The sequence below is a fragment of the Camelina sativa genome, chromosome 2 (genome assembly GCF_000633955.1).
Source record: "Camelina sativa cultivar DH55 chromosome 2, Cs, whole genome shotgun sequence".
NCBI classification, from domain to species: domain Eukaryota; kingdom Viridiplantae; phylum Streptophyta; class Magnoliopsida; order Brassicales; family Brassicaceae; genus Camelina; species Camelina sativa.
Window position 1 is genome coordinate 21,606,495 of NC_025686.1, and position 15,622 is coordinate 21,622,116.

The 15,622-nt window shown below is 35.8% G+C and overlaps 3 protein-coding genes and 1 pseudogene across 4 annotated transcripts; all 4 read right to left on the reverse strand.

The window, feature by feature from the left end:
• LOC104731620 (cell division protein FtsZ homolog 1, chloroplastic-like) lies at positions 28–2,012 on the reverse strand. The gene is made up of 6 exons (XM_010451050.2): positions 1,629–2,012; positions 1,403–1,502; positions 1,077–1,306; positions 816–983; positions 470–703; positions 28–377 (listed from the first exon to the last, which is right to left on the reverse strand). The coding sequence occupies exons 1-6, from the start codon at positions 1,908–1,910 to the stop codon at positions 108–110; spliced, it is 1,284 nt and encodes a 427-aa protein (XP_010449352.1). The 5' UTR covers positions 1,911–2,012; the 3' UTR covers positions 28–107.
• On the reverse strand, positions 2,157–3,702 carry LOC104731628 (V-type proton ATPase subunit e1). Of its 2 annotated transcripts, none has more exons than XM_010451068.2 (4): positions 3,598–3,702; positions 3,362–3,474; positions 2,862–2,909; positions 2,157–2,513 (listed from the first exon to the last, which is right to left on the reverse strand). In XM_010451068.2, the coding sequence occupies exons 2-4, from the start codon at positions 3,457–3,459 to the stop codon at positions 2,447–2,449; spliced, it is 213 nt and encodes a 70-aa protein (XP_010449370.1). In that variant the 5' UTR covers positions 3,460–3,474; positions 3,598–3,702; the 3' UTR covers positions 2,157–2,446. The 2 variants fall into 2 exon arrangements, with proteins under 2 accessions (XP_010449370.1, XP_010449362.1); XM_010451060.2 differs by having other exon boundaries at positions 3,362–3,477.
• LOC109127033 lies at positions 4,341–5,687 on the reverse strand. The gene is made up of 2 exons (XM_019231146.1): positions 5,662–5,687; positions 4,341–4,857 (listed from the first exon to the last, which is right to left on the reverse strand). The coding sequence occupies exons 1-2, from the start codon at positions 5,685–5,687 to the stop codon at positions 4,341–4,343; spliced, it is 543 nt and encodes a 180-aa protein (XP_019086691.1).
• On the reverse strand, positions 6,525–7,527 carry LOC104755251 (annotated as a pseudogene).

A 15,622-nucleotide genomic window follows, 5' to 3' on the forward strand; every position in this document is an offset into this window, starting at 1 on the left:
AGACTTGATTTAGAGACATTTTGGAGAAAAATCAAATGTAATCTGATATTTGAGCATGAAGATCGTTACATTTTTTTATGCTGAAAAACGAAATGGCAAGAAGAATACTAGAAGAAAAGTCTACGGGGAGAAGATGATTTAGTGGAGATAGTTGCTGGAGACTGCTTCTGGTGAGACATCCCCTTGTTCTCTTGTTGACCTGATGATCCCATTTTGTCGAGGAGTTTAGCTGCTCTTGGATCAGCCAGAAGTGTCTTCTGGAATGACTGTGAGAAGCCTGTGGCGATTATTGTTACATGAATCTCTCCGGTGTAGCGATCATCCACAACCGCTCCAAATATGATGTTGGCTGATGGGTCTGCCAAACTCGTCACGACCTGCAAAAAAAACCCTAAAACATGAGAAGACTGTGCCTTATATTACGGTATATACCACCAAAGCCGAGTAAACCAACACAAAGTTACCGCACCTCTGATACTCTGTTTACTTCTAGCAAAGTTAAATCTTTTCCACCAGTGATGTTGTAGACGACACCAGTAGCTGACTGTATTGATGATCCAATCAATGGAGCCAAAGTCGCTTGTTCAGCTGCTTCTTCTGCTCGGTTCTTGCTGGAAGAAACACCTACCCCGAGCATAGCGGTTCCAGAATCTTTCATAACTGCCTTCACATCCGCAAAATCTACATTGACCAGTCCAGGTATCTGAAATAGAATAATAGATACTGTTCCATCAGGTTCTTCCTTTGGGGATTAATCAATGAGCAATTATCAACCAACCAACTTGTTACGCTTTATAAAAAATACACAGACTCACAGTAATAATATCTGAGATGCCTTGAACTCCTTGGCGTAAAACATCATCAGCAAGAAGGAAAGCGTCCTGAAGTGGTGTCTGTTCATCAGCAATATCTAGCAGACGATCATTTGGAATCACAATAAGGGTATCGACATTCTTTTGCAGCTTTTCAATAGCTTCCAGTGCCTAGAAAAAATAACCAAATTAGACATGGATCCATAACAACACTTAAAAGACTTAAACCAATTTCATCAAGAAACAGTGTCAAACACACATTACCTGCAAAGATCTTTTACGTCCTTCGAAGCTAAACGGATAAGTAACAACACCAACAGTCAAATAACCAGCATCTTTCGATATCTGAGCTACCACAGGTGCAGCACCAGACCCTGTTCCACCACCCATACCAGCAGTTATGAAAACAAGGTCTGATCCTTTAAGAGCATTGGCAATTGCATCTTTTGATTCTTCTGCAGCTTGTTCTCCAAGTAGCGGGTTTCCACCAGTACCTATATAAAAATCAAGTAACAGAGACGCAAGTTTATTGCTTTTTGAATGCCAAAACTCACACAACACCTTTACAAATAAGTATAACTCTTACTAACCAAGGCCACGAGTTAAAAGCTCTCCAATTTGAAGTGGGTTATCAGCAGAAGACTGTATCAGAGCTTGAGAGTCCGTGTTTATCGCATAGAAATCAACACTCTGGAGGAACACAGACGAAATCAATCAAAACCCAAATGAGGAATTCTCATATCAAAATCGAAGCTACATAAAAACATGAACTTTATTGTTGTTTCTTCTTCGCAAGAGAGTAAGAATGTGGTGAACCTGTAAGCCGCTTGAAATCATACGATTGACGGCATTGTTACCACCACCGCCGACACCAATGACCTTAATTCTGGCAGACTCCATCGGAGAAAAGGAACATCTCAACCCTCTCGTTGAAATGCTTCTTCGCTTAGAGCAGCCGCCACCGAATTTACTGATTCTGGTACTTGTTGGGCAAACGCAGCTACTATGCAACGAGCGGGATATGGATTTCGCAAGAAACGAAGAAGAGGATGAAGAAATCGTTAGCTCGTTAATCTGTGCTAACGGAATTATCGCCATTGTTTAACTTCCTCTGTTTTCAGAGAAACCAAAAAGATGGGTTTTTTTTTGTTTTGTTTTTTAGGGTTTTAGTGTCGACGAAGAAATTAAAACTATCAACAGTTCAGTATCCTTTTGTTTCTAGCTCTCACAAAGGAAAGGTGAAGAGATGGAGTGGACCCTTTTACGTCACTTAACGACGACGTTTCACAATTGATGCAGAACCATTCAAAACCAAAATCGACTTATCAAAGATACATTTAAGCGTAACTACAGAATTTCAAAAAGCTTATTTAAATCAACAATAATACATTGTGGGATGTAGTAATCTCAAAAGGGAGATTCAGCTTTGTTTTGGGGGATGAATGAGAGAGAAGTGAATACAACAAAATCTCGAAATAGTAAAGTGGCCAAAAGGTTTTTGATTTTGTTCACACCAAGGTAAAGAATTACAAACAGGAGGAAGGAACTCTGTTTAAAGATTGAACATACAGAAGCTCGACTCTGCGCATGTGTTTTCTAGTTTGAGGTTCTCTTGTCTGAGTAGGTAGAGGATTCTACTCTGTTTCGCTTAAAATGGGGACAATCAGAGGATTCATCTGTGCAATATATACAATTGCCCACCTACCATAGTCAAGAGATAAAAACAAAAAGAAGTAAGAAACTGTAACCAAAGCAACATAGAGAAATCAAACTCGATATACAGGCATTCAAAGAAGCTTTGACAATGCTCATGAGAGTTCAATAATGGAACTTTTAAGTTCAACTAAGACTGGAAATTTTGTTCTAGACATCTTTAGCGTGTAGGATTCGACATTTTGATTCATTAAGGAGAGGAAGCAATAACAGGTCTATTGACACTAAGCAAAACTGAAGACAAAGAAAAGCAAAAAAGAGAAACAATGGCTGCAAATGTAAACCAAAAAAGGCCAGAAAGCAACATGTAATAGTATATAAAAAGCATAAACTTACATCATCCAACAGCAGATTGTCGCAGTAATGACCAAGGTAAGATGTAGCCTGTTATCAAACAAATAAAGATGAGACAGTTTTACTTTATTACAAAGTTTACAGAAGGAAAAAATCAAAGCAAAACAGTCAAGAAACAAAGAAGACAGACTATAAATTACAAAGCTTGAACACATCCATAAAACCTTCAGAGCACAAGAAGTACTATTTCTAACATCAACAAAGCTCCCTTGAAGATATCACCACGTCAAGCAACCCAATTCAAAGAATTTGAAACCCATTATTAAAATTCCCGTTTACAAATTCTCAATTCCAAGAGTAAAAGAGATTAAATATTCAATCTTCTGGAGAGATATTAAAGAGAATTAAAACGTTCAATTGAATCACAGGGAACTAACATTGATGAAGCAATCAAATCTAACACAAACACGACCAATTTCATACTTTAGGATATTAAGAAATCAAAAATTTTGGAAAGGAAGAGGGTCGCAAGGGAGACATACAGATTGGTGGAAGGACCTCTGCTGAAGCAGATTCTAACGCACAAAGAGGCAATGATCCCAACGACGAGGAAGATTAGGGTTGTTATAAGGAAACCCATGTTTGATTCCTGAATCTGCTACGAGATGTATTATTACACGCACGTGAATTCAAGGTACAATATTAAACAACCTCAACGCGATCGATTCAAATCCGATCGAAAAAGACGGGAGAGGAGAAAGTGTCTGAGAGATCTTACAGATTTGAAAATGAAGAGCTCCTCTTTGGAGGAGGACGATGATGATGATGATGTTTGTCTTCTTCTTCTTCTTCGTGCGAATCTGAATTTTGGATTCGTACGTGTGAGTTTTTGGGATTTTTATGAGGGCAAAATAGTCTAATCCTACTTTTATATTCTCCATATGTTGTTAAGTCAAAGTCAAATACACTGTAATTATTTACTTTTGGCTTAAAAAAAAAAATATATCGTATAAGACTATGTGCAATGGCAAATTTATTCAATACTCTACTTTTTCACTTTTAACACTCTACCTCATATTTTTTTTCATCCACATAATCATTCAACACCCATCTAAATTTTTAACACTATAATGATTTTGTTTAATAAAATTCAACACTCTACCCCACAATTTTTATTTCATATTTTTTATATATATTTTTATTTTTGTGATTGCATATTAATAACAATTAGATTAATTTTAAAATATCAACTAAAATTAAATTAAATATAAAATTAAATTAACTAAAAGTGACATTATTTTTTATAAATATTTTATGTTCTCAACTCAAATTTTTGAATTAATAAAAATAAAACTAATATAATTAAAAGAACTAAAATTACAAAAAACTTCAAATACAATATGATACAAACACACAACACAATCAATAATAAACAAACATAAATTCGATAATACATGCGACTAAACTTACAAACAAGAAAACTCTTAAATCACACAACACACAAAGACATACAATTTTTTTTTAATCTCGGAACATTCCAAATTTTGCCCAGATGTGTTTGCCTAGATCTGCTTGCAATTCATGATGCTCACTTGAATCACGTAACTCAGATCTAGCTCGCACATGATTTTCAAATGCAGGTAACACCTCGGTCAAGAATGGTTGTGGTGTACTAGAACCACTTGCCTCAGATTGATCATAATCAGTCCAATGTTGAGCATATGTATCTCGTTCATCTTCAACAGTCATATTATGCAATATGATACATGATCGCATGATGATAGCCAAATCGTTTATGTCCCACATGCGAGCTGGTTCGCGAATGATTTTAAATCGAGCTTGTAAGACTCCAAATGCACGCTCGATGTCCTTCCGACATCCTTCTTGATGATGTGCAAATAACTTGTCTGGTTCACTCTGAGGAAGTCGAATTGATTTAACGAAGGTTGGATAAGAAGGATAGATACCGTCGGCTAGGTAGTATGCCATATTATACGGACGTTGGTTCACAAAAAATTTTGTCTGCCAACAATGCTGTCTGTTCCATATTTAATCCATCCGCTCAATAAAACCAAATTTTGCTCAGTTGTCCATCTAAGATTTTTCCGACGAGAAGAAGTTGAATCTTCGGTATTTGGAGTGGCTTCATCAGGACCGCTTATCCCTCCAAGATTCATTTGTGTAGAAAATCCGGGAAATTCAATTGCTCTAGAAACATTTTCATTATCCATTGGAGGAGGTGGTTGAGATGAATATGGCATCATCGATCCACAATATTGATGATAGTTTGGAACAGATGATGGCATAGGAAAATTTGGTGGAAAACTATAATTTGGAATATTTTGATGTTGGTTGAAAGAATGATTTTGAAATTGATAATTGCTAGGATTTGGATAGGGAAAAGGATAGTTAGAAAAATTTTGCGTAGAATTATTGTTGGAATTTGGATACGGAAAAGGAAAATTACTAGAATTTTGAGTAGGATTATTGTTAGAATCTATTTCAAAAAAAAAAAATGATGGAAAACAAGAGTTTATTGGAGAATAATAAGAAAATAATAGTAGAAATGGTATTTTTTTTTATGTGTCCGAATGAAATGAACCAAGTGTCTATTTATAGAGTTTAAAAAGTTATGAATTTTGATATAATTTTTATAATAAAAAAATTTTTTGTTGTATAATAATTGATCCTAAATAGATAGGATGAGATAAAAATTTTCAAAATCACAACAGCGAATTACAATTTAACAAGTGTCCTAATCATAAGTAAATAAAAAACAAAAACAAAAACAAAAAACAAAACAAAAACTTTCAGTTGCTCAGCATTTGTTTGAAATACACACCTCAGTGACCTTCTGACACGTGGCATATGCGGTCCCAATAATTTTTTTTTCAACCTGTTGAATAAATTCAACAGCGATGAATCCACATCGACATTTTAGTTTTTTCAACACCTTCATTGTGGAGATTCAACTGTTGAATTTAAAATTCAACAGCCCCATTGCACATAGTCTAATGCAGCTAGTGTAATTATCCTCCTTCACAAAGACGGTTACTCTTGATATTTTCTCTCAGATCAACAAACTGCTTAGAGACGGTTTAGATGTAAGAAAGATCCTTAAACTGCAACAAGAACACAAAAAGACAACTAAGCCTTGAGGCTAAAGAACTTGAATAAGAGAATCTATACTCAAATCACACAATATTTAACGAGGTTCAGCAAATGCCTACGTTCTCAATCTTTGTTGAAAATACTTCTTCAACACAATTACAGTTATTGTTCAATATTGGACTTACACAACCCTAAGATCTTCTCTTAGCTTGTTCTCAATCTATTTCCAACTCCCTAAGAGATCCCTAAGATCAACAACAATGATCTACACCCAGGACTCTCACTTAGAAACAAAACCCTCACCCTTTTCTCTCCAAAGATGCCAAAAGGCTTACAAGTTTTTTCTCTCTTTTTACGTTCTAGAGAGATAAGTTTTTAAGTCCTAGACCCTCTATATTTGAGGGATTTTGTGCCTCCCAAGGCTAACAACTTTCCTAAACTCAAGAGGAAATATTCCATTTAACTTTTATTCTTTGTTAAACGAATATTTCCTAATCCCATTAAATCTTCTAAATATCTTCAAGCTTCCTTTTTTTTCGTGCTTCACCTCCAAGTAATATCCCAAAACGTGCCTTAAGTATATCTTCATAAATCTTAAAAACCGAGGCAACAGACAAGATCAACAGGCCTCTGATGCTCTTTTGTAGGACAGAGGCTTGAGCATACATCAGATGCCTTTGCCGAGACAGAAGCTTGTGCAGACATATTTTGTACAGCTTCCTGAACTTCAACTTGAGTTTGCCCACATACACTTACACCTTTTTCCTCAATGCAATCACCATGAACATAGCTGCTGCTGTTACTGCCCAAAATCGCCAACTTTCCACCAAAATTCGCCATTTCAGAATAAGCAACGAGATAATTAGGCAGTCTCCCCAAAGATTCACCTTTCACAGGTCTCCAAGTCTTCTCCTTTGGATCATATACGACTATTGGATGTCCAAGAGTAGAGCGAGGATCAATTGTATACAGCATATCATCTACCACACATTACACATGACACGACTTTTCCCACAAATCCCTTATTGGATGAGTTTCACCGACAACGTATGTGTCCCATTCACCACCTCTTCTTTTTGGTTCGTAAACCAAACTAATTTTAGAATCCAAAATGTAATTCTTGTCTTCAATCACAACATATGTCCTAAACTGGCTAGACGTACTAGTTTTAGGGTACGGACCAGGCAAAGATTCCCAAATCTGTTTCTCAAGATCGAACACTTTGATCCATTCCGACTCTGATGGACGTCGCTTCCTGAAACCTCCGATTACGTAAATCTTTCCGTCAATTACTCCGGCGGCTGCCTCGTAACGACCCCTTCTCATTGGAGGGAGCGAGCGACACTTGTGTGTTCTGCAATCAATGACATTCATAAACTTCAAGCTTCTTCGGTCGACGACTCCACCAATCACATACATCTCTAAACCGATAGTGACAACAGAAGCTCCATAAGGCACAGGTGGAAGCGAACCGAGTTTGGTCAGTCGTAAAGAAGAAGCCTTGTTTTGATGCAGAATGTGCCAGCTTGTGAGATCGTTTACTAGGGTATTGGATGCAAGCATAAAGAATCGTTTCAGAAAGACCGAGGCGCGTACGCGTTTTGTGATATAGCAAAAGAGGCCATTAAACGCACGTGGGGTTATTGTTGTGGATAAGAGAATAACAAGCACGTGAGGAAGGAATAATCAAGCTGGCAGTGTGTAGGTGGCAAAGGTTACAGGCTGTCAACGTCAAGTAACGGTTAACACTGTTAGTGTGGTGGAATTATAAGAAGCAGTGTTAGCTTATTTTTATATTTATGCATTTTCAGAGTTGTTAACTTTTATAGAACCTTTTGGTACTTGTTTTCCTCATCGTTGCCGGAGAATCTCTTTCTGAGACTCTGCAGGTGAGAAGTGATTCCGTGTTTCTTTGAGAACGTTGTCTCATCTTTCGTTTACTCTTAATAATAATCAACTCTGTTTCCTCTGTTCTCTCTGTTTTTGTACCGTTGGACATGTTTTGATTAATCGTTATCATTGGTATCAGAGCGTAGACGAACCTCGGAACGATGGGTGTGGAGACGAGATCTCAGATTGTACGGCAAGATCTGGTGGGTGATGAAGCTCGTGAAGGAGGAAGCGAGACGATCGGAGATACGAGAACCATTCTTGATCGGACTCATGCGATCGAACGTGCGATTGAAGCTCAAGATAAGAAAATGGAACAGAATATGGCTGACATGATGCATTTGATCAAGTTGATACCGGGTCCTCCGGCGTCTTCGAGCAAATCTCATGAAGAGTGTAGTCCCTTGGCAGTGTCGGCGTTGCCAGGTGGAAGTGGTGGTTCGGGTCAACAACGTGGAGGAGGATCTGTTGGATCTGGTCATTATGCAGGTGTTACTCGTCTTGGACGTGTGGACTTTCCCCGTTTTGATGGAGAACGTTTTTCAGAGTGGATCTGCAAGGTAGAAGACTATTTCGTTCTCGATGCTACACCAAATGATTCAAAGGTACGAATGGCTACTATGCACTTTGATAGTCATGCGTCTGTGTGGCATCATGCGTTGGTACAAACTCCGTTTGGTCAAAGCTTGTTGAACGATTGGCCATCGTATAAGTTGTTGATGAAGGAGAGGTTTGTTGATGTTTTGGAAGACCCGATTGCTGAATTGAAAGCTTTGCAGGAGACTGATGGAATAGTGGAGTATAATCAGAAGTTTGATCTAATACGGACGAGAGTTAATCTGTCAGAAGACTATTTGGTGCGTGCTTATCTTGCAGGTCTTCGTCTTGACACAGGATCAACTCACAACTTTATGGATCCTAGTACCGCAGAGAAGTTAGGGGTGAAGGTTCAAACTGCAGGGATTTCGAGAGTTGCAGTAGCTGATGGAAGTAAGTTGGGAGTTCAAGGGAGGGTTTCACAATTTCAATGGTCATTTCAGGGTACAAACTTTCAAGATGACTTCATGATCATTCCGTTGGGTGGTTGTGATATAGTTTTGGGGGCTCAATGGTTAGCACCACTAGGAGATACAATGTGGAACATGCAAAAGTTAGAAATGGGATTTTGGTGGAACGGTCAGAAAATACTACTTCATGGAATTAACCAGGGTCAGTACGAACAGTTAAGGCCATCAAGTTCAACAAAAAACATGAGGAAGCGATTCAAATCTCTATGATCTGTGCTCAAGAGGTAGCTGAACAAGAAGATGCAATGATTTATGCTGTGGAGTTAAGTCAACAGAATAATGCAGCTAATGCAGCTGTTGCAGAATTAAAAACCACTTATGCAGACCTGTTCGAGGAGCCTAAAGCTTTACCACCATTTCGAGAAGGACATAACCATAAGATAGTTTTAAAGGAGGGAAGTGATCCGGTCAACCAGCGTCCCTACAGGTATGCGGTTTATCAGAAGGATGAGATTGACAAGATGGTGAAAGAGCTACTTTCTGCAGGAACCATTCGAGTCAGTGATAGCCCTTTCTCATCCCCGGTAGTATTAGTCAAGAAGAAAGACGATACTTGGAGGCTTTGCGTGGATTATAGGGGACTAAATGTGCTTACCATTAAAAATAGGTTCCCAATTCCACTCATCGAGGACTTAATGGACGAGCTGGGAGGTTCTTCTGTGTTCTCTAAGATCGACTTACGAGCAGGGTACCACCAAGTTCGCATGGAGCCAGAGGATGTTCACAAAACTGCATTCAAGACACACAGCGGACATTATGAATATCTTGTGATGCCGTTTGGCTTAACTAACGCACCGGCTACGTTTCAAGGGTTGATGAATGATGTGTTCAGGGAGTTTTTACGCAAGTTTGTTCTCATATTCTTCGATGACATCTTGATCTACAGTTCCAACCTGACAGAACACATCAACCACTTGGAGCAAGTCTTTCAGACAATGAGGCAAAACAAACTATTTGCCAAGGAAAGCAAGTGTGCGTTTGCAACAGATAGAGTTGAGTATTTGGGGCATTATATTGCTGCTGGTGGGGTATCTACAGACCCTGCCAAGGTCAACACTGTTGCAAATTGGCCTGTTCCCTCAAATTTGAAACAATTACGTGGGTTTCTCGGGTTAGCAGGTTATTATCGACGTTTCGTCAAAGGGTTTGGTACTATCGCACGTCCTTTGACTGCAATGACCAAGAAAGATTCATACGTATGGTCTAAGGAAGCACTGGAAGCTTTCGAAAACTTGAAGATGGCGTTGTGTCAGGCACCAGTTTTAGCTCTGCCAGTGTTTAGTAAACCGTTTTTGGTGGAAACGGATGCGTGTTCNGTGTCGGCGTTGCCAGGTGGAAGTGGTGGTTCGGGTCAACAACGTGGAGGAGGATCTGTTGGATCTGGTCATTATGCAGGTGTTACTCGTCTTGGACGTGTGGACTTTCCCCGTTTTGATGGAGAACGTTTTTCAGAGTGGATCTGCAAGGTAGAAGACTATTTCGTTCTAGATGCTACACCAAATGATTCAAAGGTACGAATGGCTACTATGCACTTTGATAGTCATGCGTCTGTGTGGCATCATGCGTTGGTACAAACTCCGTTTGGTCAAAGCTTGTTGAACGATTGGCCATCGTATAAGTTGTTGATGAAGGAGAGGTTTGTTGATGTTTTAGAAGACCCGATTGCTGAATTGAAAGCTTTGCAGGAGACTGATGGAATAGTGGAGTATAATCAGAAGTTTGATCTAATACGGACGAGAGTTAGTCTGTCAGAAGACTATTTGGTGCGTGCTTATCTTGCAGGTCTTCGTCTTGATACTCAGATGCATATCAGGATGTTTGCTCCGCAGACTGTTCGCCAATGTTTTGTGCTCGGTCGACTTTATGAGAAGGCTCATCCCATGTCAAAAAGTAGTAATTCCGGAGGAACACACATCAAGCAGTTTCAAGGGGGAAACACCACTACTGTTGCGAGACAACCGGCTCAAAGCAAGAGGGAAAACTTGACAGAGACTATGGGGTCTAATTTGCAGAAACCAGCAAGGAATTCTTGTCATAAGAAGAAATGAGTGCAAGGAGAGCAAAGGGGTTGTGTTATATCTGTGATGAGAAATATACACCGGATCATTATCTTAAACATAAGAAATCACAGGTTTTCATGATTGAGGTTGAAGACGAGGATGAGGAATATGCGGGACAAGGTGAACTGATTACGACAGAGGATAATCAAGATATGCCAATGGTGTCAATTAGTGCAGTTGCTGATGTATTGTTATGTGTTTGCTTGTTGCTTGAATATGAGGTTCTCAAATGCTTGTGTGTATAACCTAGTAGATGGGAGGACGGCCTCACGAAGTATTTGTGATAATACTTACGCATCTCAATTGTTGTTTGTGGCGTGCAGGTAAAGGCAAAGTGTGATCGTAGAATCAAAGGCAATGAAGAGGAGGATGTTCTAGAGACTCGATTGGATGTTGTCTGACATTGCTAGGTTGCTAGAATTGAGTCATTAGAAACATTGCTAGGTTGCTGGTTCATTGTTTCTTGTTGTTTGGTATTTGATTATTGTTGATGTTATGGTTATTGGTTATTATTGGAGTATTATTGGATATTTAATTGGTGTTGTTATTTCCGCTGATGATTGTGATTGTGGTTAGGTGGCTAGTGGGTATGGGACCACTAGTTGTAGTTTTATTTATTATTATTATTTTTTTTTTTTTTAAAAGGGTCGGTCGTTTCAAATTCTACATTTAACTCAAATGTAACTCCTACCCAGTAATATTATAAATTTCATTCTTTATTTATCTTTCAAGATAAAATGTCTTTAGTTAAATTTTCATATTTTTTTATTTTTGTTAGCTATATTTATTTGTGTATATATACATATATATAGCTTCTATTTATATTTCTTTAAACTTTGAAATGAGGAATATTTACACATAATATTTTTACACATAGTTACTAATTTTTTTGATAATTTTGTTTGATACAATTTTACTAGAATTCAATCTTAAAATTTATTATTTGATTATGTTATTATTGTTAATAGAAAAAGAAAAAATATTGGTTTATAAATATTTAGAAATATAATAAAAAAATATTGTACATGCAACCACGCATTGCGTGGACTAATACCTAGTAATATAGTAAGAGAAGGAAAATAATAAAATGGGATATAACGCGTAAGTATTTTATATATTAGATACCAGAAGATATTTTATTAAGGATAAATATATTAATTTGGATATTATTAATTTTTTTAATAATATATGTGTCTGTAATTGATGGAGAAATAAAATTATAAATCATAAATCAAATCTCATTGTTCCGTGAGGGGAAAGACTATAACTGGTCATTAGATCCCTTATATAATTGGTTTTAATTACGGTATTATATCAGTGGATTTTATAAATTTTAGTTGGTTATTAGATCCCTATATATCTCAGCTATAAGTATAATATTATTACTTGTTTTCATTTTTATTGGACTGGATTTTTTAAATTTAAAGATTTGTGTAAAAATACTATAACTACATATATATATATATATATATATACATTTTTGGAGACATTTAGCAAATAAATCCTAGAGTTGGTACTTATTTACAAGGAATGTCATTGGCATTAAATTTTAAATTTAAAAATTATATAATGAAATTTAAAACCAAGATTTTGTGCTAAACAAAAATTCCTAAAATATCTCCTTACTCAATCAACGACTAATTACAATATCTCATTAAATATTTATTTTGTAAAATTCCTAAACATTTTCTAAAATATATCCTTAATTCATTACAATATTTAATGCTAAAGTTAGAGGGCAGCTCAAGTAAACACCATCGACATTAGAATATTAGGCATATCTAATTGAGTTTATTAAATTACGATTATGTTAAACAAACAAACAGTACTACAGTATACCATGAATTATATTCTGAATTTAACAGTTTAAATCGGTAACCTAAATTTTTAAACCGGTAAACCTAAATAATATATAGATATAAGGGACTTACATTTTTGTTTTAATTTTTAAAATATATAGTGACTTACATTTTTGTTTTAATTTTTAAAATATAGTTCTGCGGGTTAAAATCTAGTCTATATATAATGTTTTACTACATAGTTATACAAATTAAAGTACATATTCATGTCATTTTAATTGGTGATCATATATATTTTTTTGGCAAATATAGGTATTTTTATTAGCAAAAGAATAAACATTGAGCCAATTTCAAATTATCTTCAATTCTTTCACCATTAGAGATTTATAAAATTAATAGAAAGGTAACATCATTTATATTTCTGAAGATATGATTTTAAATATATATATATATATATTTTTTACATCTCATAATATAGTTATATTATTATATTACAATACATAGTGAAATTAATTTAATTTTGAAAATATGTAAGGGATAATATTTATCAATTTTTTATAATATTTACCAATTTTAGAATTTATAGGAGCAAAATATTGTGTATATAAATAAATTAAATAGCAGTGGCAGTTGATAAAAAAATATATATTATGTAATTTTATGGAATACTAAGAACGAATAATAAATTGGGTACGGAGCTTTCTGGTGACAACACGTCAGCTTTTTCTCCATAATGCTTCTCTTTTAATATATAGGAGATTACATAGTATACTAATCAGTGATGTATCACCAAAATAATGTATAACCAACCATATAGAAAACCTCAACTCTGTCCTCCTTCCTATGTTCCTATAGAGAGAATCTTGTGTCTAACCTCCTCCACCATGAAGGAAACCTTGGCTCCACCTTCCTCCCTTGGGAGATAACCTTGCTTCTAATCTCCTCCACCTTCCTCCCTTGGGAAGATAACCTTGCGTCCAACCTCCTTCACCATAGAGAGAACATCGGCTCTGCCATCCTCATGTGTGGACAGAACATGTTCACGTCTTTTAGTTATCTCGAAATGGTTTTCTCCGACAACCAATGAAACTAATGACTTTTTTCTAACATACAAAATATTTTGATAGTAACTAATGTTAAATTTCCCAATGTATTCGTGGAAGTGTTTTTCACACCATGATATAGCCTTTGTCTCTGGAACGTCCCGACTGCCACCTTTCTTAGTGAGCCCATGTCCACAGGCCCACCTTTCTTAGTGGGCCTCACGTCTACTCATGGCCCATCCATATCCGACGGCTGGTATGTTAAGTCCGGAAGCTTTAAATACTTGTTTACCGACCCTACAAATCATCATATGATCTTTCCCTGTGTTTTGTCCTCACTCGCACAATTTCGACAATTTCTTCCCGAAAGGTTACCCATCCTGACACTACTTCAGCTCAAGCATGATTAACTCTGGAGTTCTCTCAGGACCCTTGATCGAAACGATAAGTGCACTTTGGTGACATAGGTGGTCAAATCAATTCTTTTAATCCTACCTGCAAACCAGGATTTAATAAATCAGTTGTTTAATCAAACCTAGTGATTTTATAAAAGTTTGAATCCAATAACCCAAATTTGTTAAGATTTTAAATGACTTTTTATAAATCACAAACTAATTTATACTATAAAAGATGGTCAACTCTCTCCATATGGGTGACACGTCAGCAGTGGAGGAAATGCCACCTGTCAACTCAAATTAAAAGCACATAAATTAAATGCAAACATATTTAAAATTAAAAAGGAATCTAAAACATCTTCCATGTCTTTTATTTTTTTTCTTATCACAAACAATTTTAATATTTATATAAAAATCTAGAGAGGCTTAGAACATGTTGTTGTATTCTTTAAGAGTTTAAGGATGTATCACCAAAAGATAAAAATATATCGAGAGTAAAACCAAAGATTCGCTTTGTCCTCTTAGGGTAAACAATGAAGATATGAACATATAGGTTAGGCGTTAGAATTTTCTCAACAATTTGAAGAGTTGCAACAATGATTGTGAATTTGTTTAATATTGTAGAGAAAATCATAAAAGTGTGTCTTTAGAGAAATAAATTTTTATATATGAAAAAATCGGAGTTTTGTTCATTATCGAATTAAAAATAGTTAAATCAATGATAGAATGTTGGTTGAGGAAAATAGAGAGAGAAAAGAAGAAGAAAATTAAATGAAATTCTTATTGAAAACTAAATTCTAGAGTTATATTAAAGAAACTGAATAGCTAGCATAAAGGGAAGTTGTATATCTTAATTATAATCATTAGAGAGTTAACCAAGCTACATGAAAATCTTTTTGATAAAAGAGAATTTGAGAGTCCCATTGTTTTTAGTTGAGATGCTTAAATACAAATATATCTAAATACCTAAATTTTAGACAAGAATTATAAGATGTTTAAATGTTTAAATCTACCAATCAAATGTGCAAATTGTATGATTATTTTACTTTCTAAAAAATATATTAATAGTTTTTGTCTACAAAAATCATTTTAATAAGATTTAGCTTTAAACAAAATTTAGTATCCGTTACTTCATCACAAAAAAATCTTAGTTTTGTTTGTTAATATATAATTTTTAATCTTTCAAATGTGAAAATATAAGAATCAAAGAAGATATTGCAATAATTGAGTAATTAGTAAAAGCTTGATCCGATATTTTCTAACAGAGAGAAAGGGAGAAGTAGTATGAGCAAAGTTTGATCTGATATTCTCTAACGAGAGAGATGACTAGGAACTCAGTTGACGATTTTGCACGTAAGATTTCTTGCCTAGCATCCCAATCAGCCTCTCTAGGAGAGAACATCGAAGACTCGAAGTTGGTGAAAAAATTCTTCAAAGG

Bases quoted from the DNA above. Each gene is read 5' to 3' on its own strand.
- LOC104731620 (XM_010451050.2), bottom strand. From the start codon at position 1,910: ATGGCGATAATTCCGTTAGCACAGATTAACGAGCTAACGATTTCTTCA. The intron at 984-1,076 runs GTAATGTGTGTT...TATTTTTTCTAG, and splicing joins GACGTAAAAGATCTTTGCAG to GCACTGGAAGCTATTGAAAA. The intron at 378-469 runs GTGCGGTAACTT...TTTTTTTTGCAG, and splicing joins AAGTAAACAGAGTATCAGAG to GTCGTGACGAGTTTGGCAGA.
- LOC104731628 (XM_010451068.2), bottom strand. From the start codon at position 3,459: ATGGGTTTCCTTATAACAACCCTAATCTTCCTCGTCGTTGGGATCATT. The intron at 2,910-3,361 runs GTATGTCTCCCT...GTTTGATAACAG, and splicing joins AGAGGTCCTTCCACCAATCT to GCTACATCTTACCTTGGTCA. The intron at 2,514-2,861 runs GTAAGTTTATGC...TGACTATGGTAG, and splicing joins ACAATCTGCTGTTGGATGAT to GTGGGCAATTGTATATATTG.
- LOC109127033 (XM_019231146.1), bottom strand. From the start codon at position 5,687: ATGCCACGTGTCAGAAGGTCACTGAG. The intron at 4,858-5,661 runs GTGTGTATTTCA...AATATGGAACAG, and splicing joins CGTGTCAGAAGGTCACTGAG to ACAGCATTGTTGGCAGACAA.